At 61.8% G+C, this 17,137-nt stretch overlaps 1 protein-coding gene across 1 annotated transcript in view; it reads right to left on the bottom strand.

Moving 5' to 3' along the window:
- Positions 1–218: 218 nt before the first annotated feature.
- CASTOR2 (cytosolic arginine sensor for mTORC1 subunit 2) overlaps positions 219–17,137 on the bottom strand; it is a 46,312-nt gene continuing 29,393 nt past the window's right edge. The window contains exons 2-9 of the mRNA XM_028515759.2: positions 15,534–15,604; positions 9,915–10,108; positions 9,092–9,224; positions 8,035–8,158; positions 7,252–7,362; positions 6,797–6,879; positions 3,397–3,491; positions 219–3,270 (exon numbers count right to left, since the gene is read on the bottom strand). Of these exons, the coding sequence (XP_028371560.1) occupies positions 3,205–3,270; positions 3,397–3,491; positions 6,797–6,879; positions 7,252–7,362; positions 8,035–8,158; positions 9,092–9,224; positions 9,915–10,108; positions 15,534–15,604 (877 nt within the window). The 3' untranslated portion in view covers positions 219–3,204. The remainder of the gene's footprint in view (positions 3,271–3,396; positions 3,492–6,796; positions 6,880–7,251; positions 7,363–8,034; positions 8,159–9,091; positions 9,225–9,914; positions 10,109–15,533; positions 15,605–17,137) is intronic.

Consider the following 17,137-nt stretch of genomic DNA (forward strand, 5'->3'; position numbering starts at 1 on the left):
AGCCCAGGCTGAGGATGGAGCAGAGGCAGATTTTTTATAACTGGGGGTAAGGAGGGAGGGAGTGGTCATGACACCCTCTCTCCCCACTCCGTGGTGTAGGGGGAGGGGTGGGCAAGGGGCAACGGTGGCATTTAGATGGTTCAAGCTCTTCGCAGGGAGTGGCACTGAAGCAGAGACACAGGGCCTACCTTGTCTGGTCCGCCCCCCCCCCCCACCCTTGCATGCGCACCCCCAGCCAGAACTGAGAAATCCCCAACCTGACGGGGCACATTCCTCAGGCCACCTCTGGTGGGTCTGGGCATGTGCTCCCTTTGAGCACAGCCTGGGGTCTGGAGACCCCCACACCCAGCAAACCTGCAGATGGGGGGCGGGCAGCTGACCAGTGGGAAGAGCACTCGCTCCCTGCCCTCCCCCACCTGAATGCTGTGGAGACCCAACCACCGGCTCTGCTAACCACAGGCACGCACACACCGCACAGACCCGAGAGGATGCGCCCCGGCCCCCATGGGCCACCGCACACGCAGGCCCGGGAAGTAGAGGGCAGGGTGTCCCGGCGGCAGCTGCCTCGTCCCCTCCCTGGACACGGCATCAAGGGCTCACTCAGGTCCTTTCTTAGATGGGGCGAGCACCCAGGAGACCAGGAAAGAGAGCCTGAGGTTTCTAAACTTGTAGGTGAAAACAATCGGGTAAGTCATCAGCATAAAACCAGCCATGCAAGGGGCAGGGGCCTGGATGGAGCCTCGGGCGACCACCCGGTGGGCCAGGCCTCCAGGTCAGGGGCAGCGGCAAGAGGACTGGTCTGTTGGAAAGCAAGAGGTCCCGCCCACCTCCTCCTCTCTCTGCTCTACCTTCTTCTGGATACACAGGTGTCAGGGTCTCAGCTGTGGAGATGGGGGTGCAGGAAGGAGCTGAACCCAACTTTCCAGGGAGACTGGGGAGAAGGGGGAGGAACCTCGACACCCGGACCTGGGGCTCAGCTCCTGAGCTGCTGGTTTTGTTTTCTCTCCGGGCAGGGCTGAGGCGGCCGGCTTCTCCCAAAGGCGCACTGCCCATCTACTCGAACCGAAAGCACATGGTGGCTGCAACGTGCCTGTGTGCACGGCAGATGTGGCAGGCGAGGCCCTCATGCCCATGCGCGCACACAGTGGGGTCTGTGTCCACACACCGCACACACACGTGTGTGCGTGCCCACATGGTATATATTAACATATATATTGCTCAAGTATATATGCTATTTACAGTATATATCTCTATCAACATAAAACACAGGTATTTATACGTGTACAATAGATGCGCCCTAGGGGCCTGGGAGCACGCATTTCTGGGGTCACGGGGCCTACGAGCTTGCTCAGAAGGGAGGAAAAGCCGTTACGTGGCTGGGGACCGGCAGGAGGGGCCTGGGGAGGCCGCCACGGAAGACCGAGGCCTTCCACGGACAGGGAAGGGACTCGGGGCTTCAGGTGCCGCCCCACCCATGCGGCCACCTCCATTTTGGAACCAGTGAACAGTTTACACATTTTGGTTATTAGGGAGCTTTGTGCAAAATGAATTAACTTAAGAAAGAAAAAAGGTGGGTTCCTACCTGGGTGTGGGCCCTGAGACCCACCCATAAGGGCTGGGACGCATAGTTCTGAAACTGGGGGCTTCCAGCACAGGGGCCCACACAGCTCAGCAAGGGGGCGGGGGGGGGGGGGGGTCATGTCAGCTGACGCCTGGAGCGAGCCCAGGAAAGGCAGGGCCTCGGTGGGCCCTGTGTGCTCCAAAAGCACCCCCGGCTGGGGAGGAGGCATAGGCCTGACCCCCTTCTCCCTGAATAGCCTCCAGGGGGCCAGCTGCCTCGGGGGAGGTGACCTGCCACCTGGCCGTCCACCTCCCCACGGCCCTCAGGTCCCCTCTGACGCTCAGAACCACGGCTGCCTGGGTACCTGTCATTAGGCCTGGCTGGGCAGCCCTGCTCGAGGCGCCCTGGGGCCCGTCTACCAACAGCCCTCTGCTCCCAGTGTCCCGCTCCGAAGAGGAGCCAGGGCCCCCAGTCCTCGCGCTTGTCCTCGGAGCCACAGGGCGCCAGCTGAGTGACACCGGGCCTCTGGGCTGGACAGAACTCGGCAGGCAGGCCCCGTTTCCCGAAATGGCTGCCAGCCTCAGCCTGGGCGCAAATACGTTAAATAAGAAACTAAACAAAGTACGGTTTTCTCTATTAAGGCTCAGATAAGCTGCCTCCCAGATCAAGTACTGATGAGTGCCACAGGCCCCAGACGGAGGGGCGGGTGGGCAGGGGAGTTGGGGGCAGAGGCCTTGCATGTCCCCGAAGCGGGGTGAAGGAGGGGCAGAAGGACAGGGGAGCCCTGTGCTGGCCCGGTCAACTGTTAGGGAGGGGGCGACCTAAGAAACCTCAGGCCCAGGGGGCCGGCAGCACCCTCGCCTGGGGGAAACCGAGGCTCCGCTGCCTGAGTCGGGCGCAGGGAAGCGGAGGGGACAGGAACTCGTGCCCCACGCTGGTGGGTCTCCCAGGAGGGAGCTTGCGGCGGGAGGGTCTGGACAGGGCCCCGCTGGCAGTCTTGCTGGGAGTTGGGGCATGGGCCCTGTGCGTGGCAGGGGAGTTCCCAGGCGGCTCCAGGTGCCCCCAGCTCGGCGCCCCACCCGAGCCCCGCTGGACCCTCACCTGCGCGTGTCCCGAGGGCTGCCCACTGGCCTCCACTCCGGGAACCAGCCCGAGCCGATGGGACCCGAGACCAGCAACCACAGCATCCACTTCCCGCCCTCACGGGGGCCACCCCAGGCTGCACGGACTCAGCCCCACTGGGCCTGCCCCCCAAAAAGACATGTGAATCGGGACCCCAGTGTCTTGCAGGAGGTGCCAGCTTACTTCAGCATCTGCTCCCAGCTGTGGGCGAAGCCAGGTGAGGAGGTGGGTCAGCTCACACGCTCCCTGGGCCTCAGGCATCATTTTCTGGAGTGGGGGTTGGGGGAGGAGGGGGGGGGTTCTCTGGAGGGCCTGGGGGCTCTGGGAAGGCCGGAGGGCAGGGGAGGTCCCGGCTTGGGTTCCAGGCCTGGCGAAGTCAGCAAATGGGGATGTCTCTGAGGCCCTTTCTTTGGGGGACCTGGGGACGGTGTTCCAGTCTGTGGAGAAATACTGCAAGAAGAGTCTTCAGGTGGGGCCGGGCCCAGGGCTGGGGCGTGGACGGGGAGGGGAGAGACGCCCTCCTAATGCTTCTCTGCTTGGCTGACTTTCAGGGCGCCGATGACGCCGTTGATATTTTCTTCTGGTACCTGCAAAGGGCAGGAAGCCGCCAACACGTGAGCCCCTGCGCCAACACTGGCTTCCCTGTGTGTGTGTGTATGTATGTGTATGTGTGTGTGTGGGGGGGGGTGGGGGGCGTGGGGCTGGACACTCACCAGTGCGTGGTCGAACTTGAAAGTACTGATGTAGTAGGCAGGGATGTCTGCAGCAGCCAAGGGCTCCGAGATCTGGGCCACAATGCCACACTCATCTGGGGACAGAGGTGGGGACCGTGCTCAGCCTCCACCTGGCATCATCACCTGGTGCTGGCCAGTGCGCCCTGGGCCCCCCTCACTCCTCAGCCCTCCTCGCCCCTCTGCCAGTGGTGCCTGCCCTGTGCCCATAGTCTCCCCGGAGACCACGCCCCCCCCACCCCCCGAAGGCCCAGTGCAAAGGCCCCCTGCCCAGGAGCCCTCTCTGATTCCCTCGGCCAGCAACGAGCTCTGCAGTGTCAGGCCCCCCTCCAAGTTCTGTCTAACCCTGGCCACCCTCCACCTGCTTCCACGCTCCGTAGCCCCGTGCCATCTTCCCTGCACCTCCCGAGCTCTCTCGGACAGAGCTGGAGGCAGTGCGGGCAGCAGGCACAGGGGTCCAGGCCCTCTTTTCTCTCACTGACACTCTTCTAGCCAGACGACTGTGGCCGAGTCACTTCCTCTGTCTGAGCCTCAGTTTCCTCATCGGAGTCCCCACTGGGCGATGGCCCCTGCTCGTCCTAATGGTGGTGTCAGGTATTTGGTTGGGCTGGGACTCGACTTCCTGTTGTCTCTAAGGTGTGGTGCTTTCCGGTGTCCCCAAACCTCCTCTGATAAGGCCTCACTTTGGGCTTGCCTGGGGCTGGTCTTATCCTCAGCTGCAGCTTCCTCCCTGATCTAAATGGACCACTCAAGGCTTCCTCCTACAGGAAGACCACCTGGACCACTCTCCTTGAACACAACTGTATGTTTTCCTAAAAGCTACTGTTCTGATTTTGATGAGGACGCATTTCCCCAACACCATCCCAGCCAACTGCAGGTGCAGTGGTGGGGGTGGAGAGTCCAGATCTGGTCACCAGCTCCCAGGAAATTCTGGGGCTGAAACCTGGGGTTAACCTGGGTCCCAGCCCCACTGTCACCACGCTCAGCACTGCCCTTGCCTAACCTTTCACCCCCTGGCCCTGGCCCTGCTTGTTGGCCCACCCCAGGGACCCGTGCAGCGGCCTCCTTAAGTCCCTGCTCGCCCCTGGGTCTGCCAGTGCGGACCTCAGGCCTGCCTCCTGGGGCCTGTCCTGTGTGGCCAGGAGTGGAGCCGGGCCGTGTCCCGAGGCAGCGGTGGCCACAGGCATGACCATTCCATACGAGGGGGAGGGGGGAAGACAAGGGTCTAGGATGGTGGATTTCCAACTGCACATTGTGGCCCACTTGTGACATTAACTTAGGAGGCTCACGACCGGTGTTTTATAAGACGGCACCACGGGACAGGAAAGGCCAGACGACACAGCACGTGGCTGGGTGAACGCTGTTTTGTGAAACTGTCATTCGGGTCGCTTGGGGGTGTGCGTGCTGGGCTGTGATGTAAGACACGCTTACTCCAACCACGGTCAGACACACGTGGAGTCCGCCGGCCTGGAACCCATCAGAGTCCGAGTCAGTTCTCTTTACAGCCAGGAGCACGGCTCTAAACCCTCGACCTCCGGGGAAGGCAGGTCCCGAGGTCACCTTCCCTCCCGCCTGCCTGGCTCACACGGGTGCCCGCACACCCCTCTCCCTGTCAGCACCCATGAGGCCCAGCAAACGCTCCGGCGGCACCGTGCAGATGCCCGCCAGCACGGGGACGGCGGCCCCCTCTGCCATCCCACCTGTCCTCCTCCCCTACCCAGACTTTCTGGGTACTATGACTGTACTGAGTGTATTTTGGTGAACTTAGAAACAAAGCTGGGATAAAAAGATAAGCAGGTATATATGCCTTTCTGCCTCTTCCTGTGTCTCCTCCTGGCGGCTCCTGGCTGCCACCCTCACCTACTGAAGCTCTGCCGGAGACGTGGCAGCAGACCCCTCGTGCTCCTTCGCCTGGGATGACCTGGCGGGGAGCGATGCCAGACTGCCACCCCTTCCTGCCGGCCCAGTGCCTGCCCACCAGTCAGCTCCGGAGCCCCTCCTTCCAGAAGCCTTCCCTTCCTGAACCTTCTCCGAGCCACCTTGGTCCCTATGTGACAGGGACAGCAACCGCTGCTCGCTGAGCACACGGTGCAGCTGACACCTCGTGCAGGGCTCACAGCCGCCACGAGGCAGTGTCTATCTTTATCCTTATTTTACAGATAAGGAAACTGAGGCTCAGGGGTTAAGCAACACACCCCATGGTCCAATCTCCAGCTTCCTTCACCAGGCAGCAAATGTGGGAAATGCTGGGGTTTGTGCAGGGGGCAGCCAGAGGCACAGGCGGGGCCCCAGGATCAGAGCAGGAGCCTTCAGTGCGCACTGCTGGCCCCTGGAGAGTAGCACCACGCCCTCCTGCCCCAGGATGGCCCTGGCTCTGGCTTTGATGTGAGCAGTGAGGGGACAGTGTCCTGCAGGTCACCACCCACCTGCGAATGTGGATGGGGGAAGCAGGTGGCAGAACCTGGCTGCCTCACAGACCCGTCGCTCCCAGGTCGAAATGCCCTGCCACCTCCGTGTCCCGTCCCTGGAGCAGAGCCCTCGGGGCGGACCCGATGGCTCCGGGGCAGTCTGAGTGTGTCTGGAAGCACCTTGTACCCCCGTCTATGGGAAGTCAGGGTTCACTGGTCCCACGGGGCTTGCCAGGGACGCTCCCTGGAAATAACCACTCTGCGATTTACCCAGGGCGTCCTCTGGGTTCAGGCTCTGGGCCTGACAGTCTAACGTGAGGAAGTCCTCTCTCGTTGAGACGGAGCTCTACTCCGGGCACTCTGCCTGCACCCAGTGCTGCACGTGCGTGTCACGTGCCCTCCTGACCGACCGAGGGGTCTGAGGCCCGGGGCCCCACGGAAAATGCTTCTGGAGAAACTATCCACCAAAGACACTGCGTGGACAACTGTAGAAACTGACGCTGGACTGAGTGTCAGGGAATCACTGCGAATTTCCTCCCGTGGGATCAGGTCATTGTGGTTTCGGAGGAGGAAGCGCCCGTCCCCAGAACAGACAAGGTGCAGCCCCGGGACACCTGAGACTGACCGTGAGGGCTTCATGGGAAGGACGCAGCCGAGACGGTGAACAGTGGGACTAAGGAGTGGTTTTCTTTCCCTCTTCAATTGTTATCACGCCCCCTGTTTTCTAATACTGAGCAGGTGTTTATTTTCTAGTCAGGGGAGAAACGGGTGCCTGGGCTGAAGCCACACCTTCTGTCCTCCAGGGGCCCGCACTGCCCACCACTCACCGGCCAGGACCTGGGGCTCCCCGTCTGCACCACAGGGCATGGTGGCGCACAGGCCGAGCGACTCCAGGCAACACGAGGGCCCGGCACTTGGAGGCACTCGGCAATGCCAGCTTCCTCACCCCGGCTGCTGCACCCCGAGGGGCTTACCAAATCCCAGGGGCTGTCCTCCAATCCGCACCATCTTCCAGAGCTCTCCGGATGCGCTCGTGAACAACAGATTACTAGGGAACCTTCAGAGGGAGGGAAACCCGCCCCAGAGAGCTGATGTTAACAGGGCTCCCCGGCCAGCCCTCCACGGAGCCTCCCCTGCAGCTGGGGCTCCAGCTGCCATCGGATGGGCCTGAGGATCCCTGTCGCGCCCTTGACCCACTCTCTCTGCACCCTCCTCGCCCGGGTTGGGGGTAGGGGCCCAGGAAGGCAAGGCTGGGACTGGGCTGTAGAACAGCGCAGGGGGCTGAGGGACAAACGGCACTCGGAGGACCCGGGGCCAGCTCCCCCGAGGTGAGGGGCTGCGGTGAGGACCTGCTGGGACAAAGTGGGCGCCGTGCCCATCATGGAGCCGAGCCCGCCCTGGGTCCGCCTCCACCCTGTGGCCGGCTCACCTCTGCTGGGTCTGCACGTCCATCACCAGGGAGATGTAGCCCTCAATGAGGGAGAAGGAGAAGAAGCGGATGTGGCCGCAGTCATCGCTGGCAGCCATTGGGTCCTTCACGCTGGGGGCAGGGGTGCGGGTGAGGGGTGGAGCAGAGGGCCCATGGCACCCCGACCCTGACCCCCACCTGGCTCTCCGGCCCTGCCCGCTAGCCTCAGCACGAAGTGTCAGGGACAGCCCCGGCCTGGGAGGGCAGGGCCAGGTCCCAGCCCCTCCCCTGCCCTGCCGGGTCACCCCCTTGGTCTCATCCGTGAGAGGCACTCACGGAGGTGGGGTTTCTCCGTCCTTGTGCTGGCCCACGCCTTGGCACGATCTGGGGTCACGGCCAGCTCACTGCACCTGCACCCGCCTGACCTGGTGTTGGCCTAAACTTAAAATCTATTCTGAGAAGAAACTCAAAGCCTGTCATCCTCCGAATGAAAACCCCCGAGTTCCTGGCTCCTCGAGGACCGAGCCTGCCCTCGCAGCAGACAGCAGCGGGCGCTGCTGCAGCTACACCTGCACCGGGGCTCCCCGAGTTCTGAGCTTCCCGAGGAAGACGTCTCCCTTCTCAGGAGGGGGCTTTGGGTGGGGCCACGTCTCCAGCCCCTACCCTGGCACCCGGGGCGCACCTGCGTCTCCCCTTCAGACTGGCGCCTGGGCAGGTCTGTGTCCCCCGAGACTGGGGGTCCCGGGCACGGCCGCATCTCCCCTCCGCCGGCCCTGTGGCCCCTCCCACCCCAGGGGGACCTACCCGTTGGAGTAGAACATGACGTCCATGAGGAGTGTGGCGACAGCGGGCAGCGTGTCGGGGTCCAGGCTGGTGACACAGAACCTGTTGCTGGGGCTGGACAGTGGGTGGATGACAGGCCTCTGGACTGCGAGAGGATAGAGATGGGGGTGCTGAGGTCGGCGGGAGGGCAGCTGTGTGGGGCAGGCGCAGGCCCAGGAAAGGGGCGGGCGAGTGGCAGGGGCCATGGGGAGGGCTGGCTGCAGGCCCTGGAGGGCGGCCCCGCCATCTCTTCAGCCTCCACCACCGTCAGTCCGCCACTCCTCTCAGCCTCCGGGACCCCCCCGCCCGGGCCTGTGCACAGGCCGCAGTCTCTGCCTGGAATGCTCTTCCCGACTGTCACCTTCTGGCTGAGCTCCCACTTGTGCTCCAGGCATCAGTCAGCCGAGAGTCAGTGCCCCGGGAGGTCCACCCTCACACCAGGGCCGGGCTGGACGGCCCCTGGCTGTCGCTGGTTGCGTCCACATCCACCCCCCGCCCGGCTAGACCCCGGGAACAGCATCCGACCAGCACTCTCGTTGTGCCTGGTGCTCAGCTGACGCTGTGAGAATGGGCTGGCTTAGGGCAGGCCCTGCTAACAACTCCTTTTTTCAAAACTGAATTTGTTGGGCAGACCCTGGTTAACAAAATCATACAGGTTCAAGTGTACGAGTTTATAACACATGACCTGTACTGCATCGTGCATTCGCCACCCAAAGCCAGTCTCCTCCCGTCACCATTTATCCCCCTTTGCCTGTGTCAGCCCCCCTCCCCCTCCTCCTGGCAGTCCCCCCACTGTTGTCCGGGTCCGTTTTCCATCTTAATCCCTTCACCGTTTTCCCCCAGCCCCCCGGCCCACCTCCCCCCTGACTGCTGTCAGTCTGTTCTCTGGATCAGTGAGTCTCTTTCTAGTCTGTGAGTTCGGTTTGCTCACTCGAGTCCACACGTAGGAGAAGGCATATGGTACTTGTCTTCCTCCGACTGGCTTATTTCAGGGACCTGGCGACTCCCCGAGGTCTCCCTGACCAGAGCCCCCACTCACCCATCTTGGGCTTCACAAAGCCATTGGTGATGCCAAGGTTCTCCGCTGCCACCGTCTCACCGTTGACGACCCGCAGAATGGTGAACTCAGAAGACAAGGTGTGGGTGACAAAGGGCAGGTCCCGCTCACGCACCTGGGGGTGGGGAGTTGAGGATGCGGTGTCCTGTGGCCCTGGGTCAAGTGGGCCTGCAGACATCGACCCCTTCACTCTGAGAGTCTGCACCCCAGGGCCTGCCTCCCCTGTCCATGCCTCCTGCCCCCCGGTGGGGGACGGGGGCTTGGGGTCAGGGGCGCATCTCTCCGGGGGCCGCAGGAATGATGCAGAGGGGAGGAGACAGCACTCCGAGGGCTGGGGGGTACAGGTCTGCCCCCACCCTACCCTCCAGAGTGCTGTGCCCAGACCTGTCCCCCTCTCCAGGCCCATTCTCCCGAGGGTGGCCATGCCCCAGGGGAGAAGGGAATGGATGACACGGTGGCCAGGAGCTGGTACTGGCCCCGTGACCAGACAACTTGCCATCCCAGGGGAGCGGGGGGAGTGGGGAGACATGTCCAGCTGGAAGGGGATCCCACCCACACGTGTGGCCACAGACCTCACTTCCTGGCCTCCAGGAAAGCCCAGCATGTCTACACCAAAGGCAGGTGGTGGGTGCGGTGGGGCAGAGACCTAGGGCCAGGGCGGGCCGAGCCTGTACTTCACTGATGACCCCGAGGTCCCTGGCCTCTCTCTGAGCTGATGGGAAAATGGGGGCCACAGAACTGAGCAGACAATGTCTGCAGGGGCTGTCCATGTCGCCCGAGGCCCTGGGGGGGGTGAGGCAGTTACCAGGATGAAGTCCGTCTGGTAGGTGGACAGCATGAACACGGAGATGTTCTGGTCGGCCAGCGGGGCGATGACCGACTTGGCGATTTTGGTCACCCCGATGGGCTGGGAGCTGGAAAAGCTGCCGCCGCCGGACACTACATTGAGGGCCAGCCAGGTGGCGTCCGCCACACTCAGATGCTCCGAGGAGGGCAGCTCTGGAGGGGGACACAGAAGGCAGGCCTGTGACTGGCGGGCCCCAGGTCCCCGGGGCAGAGAAGGTCCCGGGGGTGGGGACTGAGACCTGGGACCTGGGACCAGCTGTGTGACCTCAGCCAGACCCACCTCTGGGCCTGAGTGCCCTCATCTGTCAGAGGGGCGTGGGGTCCGCCTCAGAGGGCTTTGGACACGGTGGGCGGCTCAACAGGGTGGGAAACACAGGGACGTACAGTTTATCAGTGTTGGGCCTCAGTTTCCCCATCTGTGAAATGACGAATACGCAGCAGCCAGAACAATTTTGTTGTCCTTAGACCTCACTGCCCTCTTGACAGCAGCTGCTGCCGTCACCGGCCCACACCAGTAGAATAATGGGTCTTGTGGTTTTCAAACTGGGCTCCCGGGAACTTCCTAGGAGGCTGGGGGTGGAGGCGAGGCCCAAAAGAGACAGGACGGGGGCTCTGACCCCCCCCTGCTTCAGCCAGACCTGCTGGGTCGGGGCTTCTCTGCAAGAACACACAGCTCCAGGAGGGCTCCTGGGGCCACCGACAGGTCCCCCGGTCATCCACGTCCCCCGAGGGCCTGGGAGTCCTGGGGGGCGGGTGGGGGCGGGGCGGGGAGTTTCAGAGCGACAGCAATTGCCGGGTCTCCTCGACTACTCCACGAAGACCTGGATTTCACACGTTCGGACCATCCCTCTCACCGAATCCTGCAGAGAGCCCCCGGAGAAGCCTGTGCACGGGACGTGTGTGCACATGCCTCCATGAACATGCAGCCACAGAGCTGCGCACAGGACTCTCCACGCGTCGCAGGCACTTGCTCAAACCGACCCCACAAAGGGACTGTCATTCCCACGGTAGACACCCCGAACTGGAGCTCCGAGAGGGCAGTGAGTCGCTCAAGACCACTCAGGGAAGGACAGTGCCAGGACTCAAGCCCAGGTCTGACACCCGCATGCTCTGTCCTGGGCACTCAGTGGGAGGAAGGGCCAGGTCCCCAGGAAGAACAGGGGCTCAGAAGAGGGGCCCAGACACTGAAGATGATGATGGTGATGATGGTAATACCCCAGGGAAGGCTGTGCTAGCCTCAAGCAAGATGGCTTCCAAGGAGGGGAGACTGAGCGAGGCCCCGCCAGGCTCCTACCTGCCCAGCTCTGGTCGTCATGGTGACCACAGCCTAGCCAGCCCATTGGTCTTGCTGGCTGAGAAGGGCCAGTCCTTGGCCAGGCTGGCTGGGGAGGCAGGCAGCTTCCCAGCGAAAGGGAAAAGGTTTTTGAGGGAGGGCAGGAGGTTTGCGAGGGAGAGCAGTGCCTGAAAAGGCGCTGGGTCTCAGGCAGCCCTGTCTGGTCTCTCTGCTCGTTACCCAAGGCGTGGGAGAGCTTTCTCCGACCCAGGTCCATCAGAGCAGACACTCAGAACTCCCCCTCTGGCTCTCGGCCCTGAAAAGAAGCCCCTGAGGTTCTTCCAGCGGCAGGCCTGGACTGTTGGCCCGGACCAGCAGTCACCCCGAGGCTTCCAGAAGAGCGAGCTTTGTCAGAGCAGCGAAAGCAGCTGGAAACCACAGCGTTTGCTGCTTCCGGCCCCACGGACCCCAAATGTGGCCCTAGCATTCTGGGGGACAGGGAGGGGCTGCTGGACTTCATCCCCACCCTGGGCCAAGCCTCGGGGAGCCCACGGTTCTGCTTTGGGGCCCTGGGGACGAACTGGCAGGAGGCGGCAAGCTGGCTCTTCCCTAGAGGGAAAGTGGACCCATTCCAAGACAAACAGATCATCTCTGTCACTGCCCATTGTCCGAGACCCCAAAAATAGGTTCTTGGAGCTGAGGACGCTCCCTGGTAGATGAGGTACCAGTGTCTTGCCACCCTTGAAGTCACAGAGCTGGGTGACCGTTGCTGGGTGGAGCCCCCACCTGCCCAGGGGCCCCGGGCTCTGGCTGCAGGACCTGTGGTGCCCTGTGCTGCATAGGCCTGTGCTTCTCTGGCTCCCCCTATCCTGCCTGCAGCAGGGCCAAGCGGGGACAAGCCTCCTAGGGTAGGGCAGGCGGCTTTAATCCTGGCCATGTGACCTTGGGCCCCTGGGTTTTTAAGTTTTCAAACGTGGGATGATGAAACCAGGATCAACTGGGGAAGCGCTGGGAGGATTAAATGAGATAATCCCCACCAAGCACTGGGCTGAGTGCCTGGCACCCGCCCAAGTCCCCGTCCAATGCCAGAGCCTTCCTGTCTCACGCTGCTGGTGGTGGCCTTGCAGGTTCTGGACGGCAGTTGGGTAAAGTGTATCAAGAGTTTAAAAATGTTCAACTTCACTGTAAAGCAGCACAGCCAACCCTTGAACAATACGAGTTTGCACTGCCTGGGTCCACTGACGTGCCATGCCGCCACGAGCGTGCCTCACAGAACTGAGAGGAGGGCGGTGACTGTGTTTGGGACTCAGCCACGGAGGCCTCAGGGTGCTGAGTAGCTTGCCCAGAATGGGAAGCAGCGAGTAGCAGGGCTAGATCCAAACCTGGATCTTCCCATCTGAGCCCAGTGTGACATCAGGAGTTACCTCTCCACATCCTCCTCCTCCTACCTTTCGGCCAGTCAGGGCTCCAGGAGCCTGTCCTGCTCCAGTGTGGATGCAGGCAAGGGGACTGAGACGGTGGGGGAGGGAGGGCGTGAAGGGGTCCTGATTAGTACTGCACCCCACTTAACTCCAAACCTAAGATGCTGTCCACTACCCAGAGGTCAGGGCAGGGGCTGCCGCTCACATTATTTTGGGTCCCTGAGAGCATCTACCACTGCACCTAGTAAGTGCTCATTAAACATGTAAAGGATCAAATGACACACACACAGAAACCTCTTGTTTGGCACACAGACACACAGCATCTGTTTGCGCCAAGAGCCTTTGAAATTCCACATGAGACAGAGCTGCCTGGTCAGTGTCACTGACAACTGTCCCACCCTCCCAGGGAAGGCTCAGTGTTTTACACACACGTGAGCTGCAGACAGCTGCTAGTACCTAACCAGGAAAGCTTCCTGCTGACAATACTGCCAGCGAACCACTGAGGCTCCCCGGCGAAGGGAGGCCCCTGGGCCAGGAGCAGTGTTTGCAGAGCCGGGAGACAGAGCACCACCCTTTGCACAGCGAGGCACAACCAGCACCCCTGCCTGCCTTGCCCCACGGGTGCGCTACAGACTGAACCCCCTTTCCGAAGAGGAGTCTCCTAACAGAAACACCCCCCACCCCAGAGCTGAGGTGAGAAGCTGGAACTCAGTAGCCCCCACCCCAGACCCTGCCCTCGGTGGGCCTTCCCGAACAGCCCGGTCATACCCTTGCCTACCCTCCTGCTCAGCTGCTCCTGCCCTCGGTCTGTGGGGAACCACCACAGCACTTCCTGCTTCAGATGGGCCCCCATCACTCAGGGACTCCGGGCACCGTGATGTCAGTCTTCCCTCTTAGAAAATGCATCTTTACCCTTTACCCTCAGGCCACTGGAACGATCCCAGGAGGTGATGCATCTCTGCAGCTGGGTATAGGTGAGTCTTATTTTGGATGCTTCCCCCTATAGCTCTACAACAGGGGTATGAGAGATACCACTTTAAATGCACCCAGTTTTTTCTTGGGCAACAATAGCTTCCCAAGTAGCCAACTCTGCTGGCCTGAAAGGGAGAAATTACAGAGCCCCGAGGCTCCTGGGGTCAGAGACGGTGTCTCTCAGTTCCAGCCACATCTCCAGGGACAGCCAGGTGCTGGCACATCCTAGGTGCTCAGTAAATTCTGCCTCCTGCAACCCCGGGGGCTGGCTCCGACAGCCGGCCCCTCCTCTGCGGGCCAGTTCCTGCACACGGGCTGCCAGGGCCTGCGAAACTGGCTTATCAGGTCCCACGGCCTCCCCCTCTCCCTGCTCGTGGTGTTCTCTCATTTGCTGCTTCCAGACGCGGAGACTTTAGTCTCCTCTGGGGAGGAGGGTTGGATAGAATATCTATTCCCAGGGAACAGATGCTCTGGAGCGTTCCTTCTGTGTCTGAGACGCCACGGTTCCTAGCAGTTCTGCACCACAGGCGTACGTGCCCGTGAGAAAATGAACAGTGTCTGGGTGGCCCGAGCGCACAGCTTTCGTGCACCGGCGGCTCCCGTGCTCAGAAAGCGTCTGCTGAACAGATCAACGAGCAAGTGACTACGTGGGTGCCCCCTAGCCCTGCTCCGGCCACGCAGCTGCCCCCGGCAGACGGGGAGGACACTGCGTCCTTGAGATGTGCAGGCTGGGCCCAGCCCACACACCGGCGCGGTGCCCGGGGTGCCTGTGGGTGAGGGTGACACAACAGGGCCGGAGAGATCGCTTCCCCGGGGTCTCAACATGAATCGAGAACCGTAAAACAGTCAACTTCTGACCTGTACACCATTGCTCGGGCCCCATTTTAGGGATCAACCTGAAGGAGAATGAATGTTACACATGTAGAGAGTTTATGAATTTATCACCGGAGAAAACTAAAGCAACTTTAATTCTGACCTCAGGGCACTGGGCAAGGAAGTGGGGCTGTGGAGAGAGACGGTGACGTCACACGGGACTTCAAGGTGCGATGTTACGTGAAAACGTTTTTGTATATACCGTGCTCATAAGTAAATTAAAAAGAGAGACATCCCGTGTACAGAAAAAAGTTGAAACGCTAAGAAGTTACTGGTTGTCTTTGGGGTGGGGCTGCTTCCGCACAACGCGGGGTCTGTCAGGAAGAAGGGGTGCGGACGGCAGCTCTGGGGCACACCGCCCCCCCCCCCGCCGGCCGTCCTCAGCTGCTCGCCCATGGGTGCGTCGCCTTCCCATGAATGAACGTGCACCGGTGAATGCACGAGTGAATGTCTGCTGCTGCTTTAGAGCAGGACGAACACAAGAACTTTAGTGATGAAGCTGCAGCAAGCACAGTGCGGGCAGGGGCGAGTGGCTGCTGGCAGGCAGCCAGCGGGGGTTTCTGGGCGACGAAGTGCTCTGGGACACGGTGCTGCGGGCCATGCCACCACCCGATGTCAGAAACCACCGAACGGTTGTGTGAGCTCCAGTGCCGAATTTCACGGCACATACACTACATCTCGATTTCAAACATGGGAGAAAGGTAAAGGGAGGTCAGGGAGGGCGGTCCCGGGGGTTTGCTCCCGTGGCGACGAGGACGGAGCGCAGCGTAAGGCCCCCCCCCCCCCCGCCACCTCTCTTCCTTCTTGACTTCTTCAGTGCCTGGCGGAGTCGGCTCTTGCCTCCTTCACCAGTTTAGCTCTGAGGCCTTTCTGGGCGGGGAGGGTGGGGGCGATCAGCAAGAGGACACAGGGGAGGGAAGGCTGTCTGCTGACTTCCCACCCCACCAGCTGGTGGGGGCGGAAATGAGGAGGCAGCCCCGCAGGACCCGAGGACCAGAGGGCACGGGGCAGCCGCGTCCCAGAGGAGAGAAGCACTCACCCAGAAAGCCCTCCTCATCCACGATGATGGTGTAGTCCTCCGGTGTCTCAGTCAGACTGAAGAATTTGCACCTGGGTGGACGGACGGACAGACAGACAGAGGATATCGTGTTAGTTCCACATCGGTCCTGGTAGGACACGGTGGTGACCCAGCAGGTGACTCAGTTTACCGGTGCTCGGTCCCCAGGCTGCTGGTGGCCTGCAGTCCGCTGCTCATCTCTCCCCCACTCCCCGGCAGTTCTGACTCAGGAGCTCTCAGAGAGCCCTGGAGACGGTGCTCACCCACCCTGCGTCCCGATCTTCGGGGCCCGTGAGTCAGCAGCCTCCAGGGTCCATATAGACCTGTGGGTCTCGGACCCCACTCTTACAGGGAAAAAGTGGCTGAAGGGCAGCTCTGGCAGGGGTCATGCCAATGGACTGTCCTTCCCATGGCCCCCCCCCCCCCCATTCTGACCTCTAGGCCTCTGTCACTGTCCCTCCACCCGCAACCATCCTGGCCCCTCTCCCCACCAATGGGAGAGCTCCCACTGTCAGTCAGGGACTAATTCCCACCACCCAAGTGACAGCCCAGCCTTCAGGCACTTTCCCCCTGCACGAGAGGGGTGTGGCCGTCTCTGCAGTTTTGGGGTACAGATCCCTGAACTGCCCCATGTGGCCTTTGGTAATAGTGCTTAGCCTGGGGTGTACGATGCTCACTCCCCAGCAAAGACCATTGATTTCCCGAGGCCAGGGACTGGCAATCGCTCCGTCCTCCTTCCCCCGTCCCTGGGTCTACGCACACTCTTGGTGCCTGCAGACCCACTGAGGTCTGTGTCCAGGCCTTCCGTCATGGGGTGCCCGGGTCACCACCCCTCGGTGCCTGTCTTTGACGCAGCCAAAACGGCCCCTGGACACTCCGGGTGCAGCTACAGGGAGACAGGGTGCGCACAGGCTGCAGGACACAGGCGACACGGTCCCCCACCCGGCCTCGCCGCTCTCAGGTGTGAGGCCCAGTGTGGGCTCCACGCCCAGTGCGTGAAACTCGCCCATCACAGGAGCCATAACAGAGAGAAGCCCAATGAGCAACCCCAGCAAGGGCACGAATATCACTTCTCCAGAGATGAAAATGGAAAGGGAATCTCGAAGGCGATTGGTGGTGCAGGGGCCTGGGGGGCCGGGAGTCCCACGGACCTCTCCCCTCCCCCTCCCGGTGCCCACTCTGGTCGGCCGCCCGCCACACCCAGCCAGGTCAACAGCACTGCGGCAGCACCCTTTAGCGTCATTCTTCACATTTTTCAAAAGGAACGAGAGCGACTGGAATTGGTGGGAATGCAAGATGATACGGCTGTGGGGAAAACAGTCCAGCAGCTTCTCATCAAGCTCATACACTCTGACCACACAGACAGACAGACGAGCAGCCCCACCCAGGGTAAGCCCCACCCTGGTGACCGGAGAGAAGGAGAGTGTACGCGCAGAGACCAGGACGCACAGGTCTGCAGCCCCGGCTGGTGACCACCCCAACCCGGAGACGACCCAAGTGTCCCTCCCTCGACTACAGGGCTGGACGGACTGCGGCACACCCACACCGTGGGGCACTGGCCGGCAGGAAGAAGAAATGAATTACTG

The sequence above is a fragment of the Phyllostomus discolor genome, chromosome 3 (assembly GCF_004126475.2).
Source record: "Phyllostomus discolor isolate MPI-MPIP mPhyDis1 chromosome 3, mPhyDis1.pri.v3, whole genome shotgun sequence".
NCBI lineage: Eukaryota > Metazoa > Chordata > Mammalia > Chiroptera > Phyllostomidae > Phyllostomus > Phyllostomus discolor.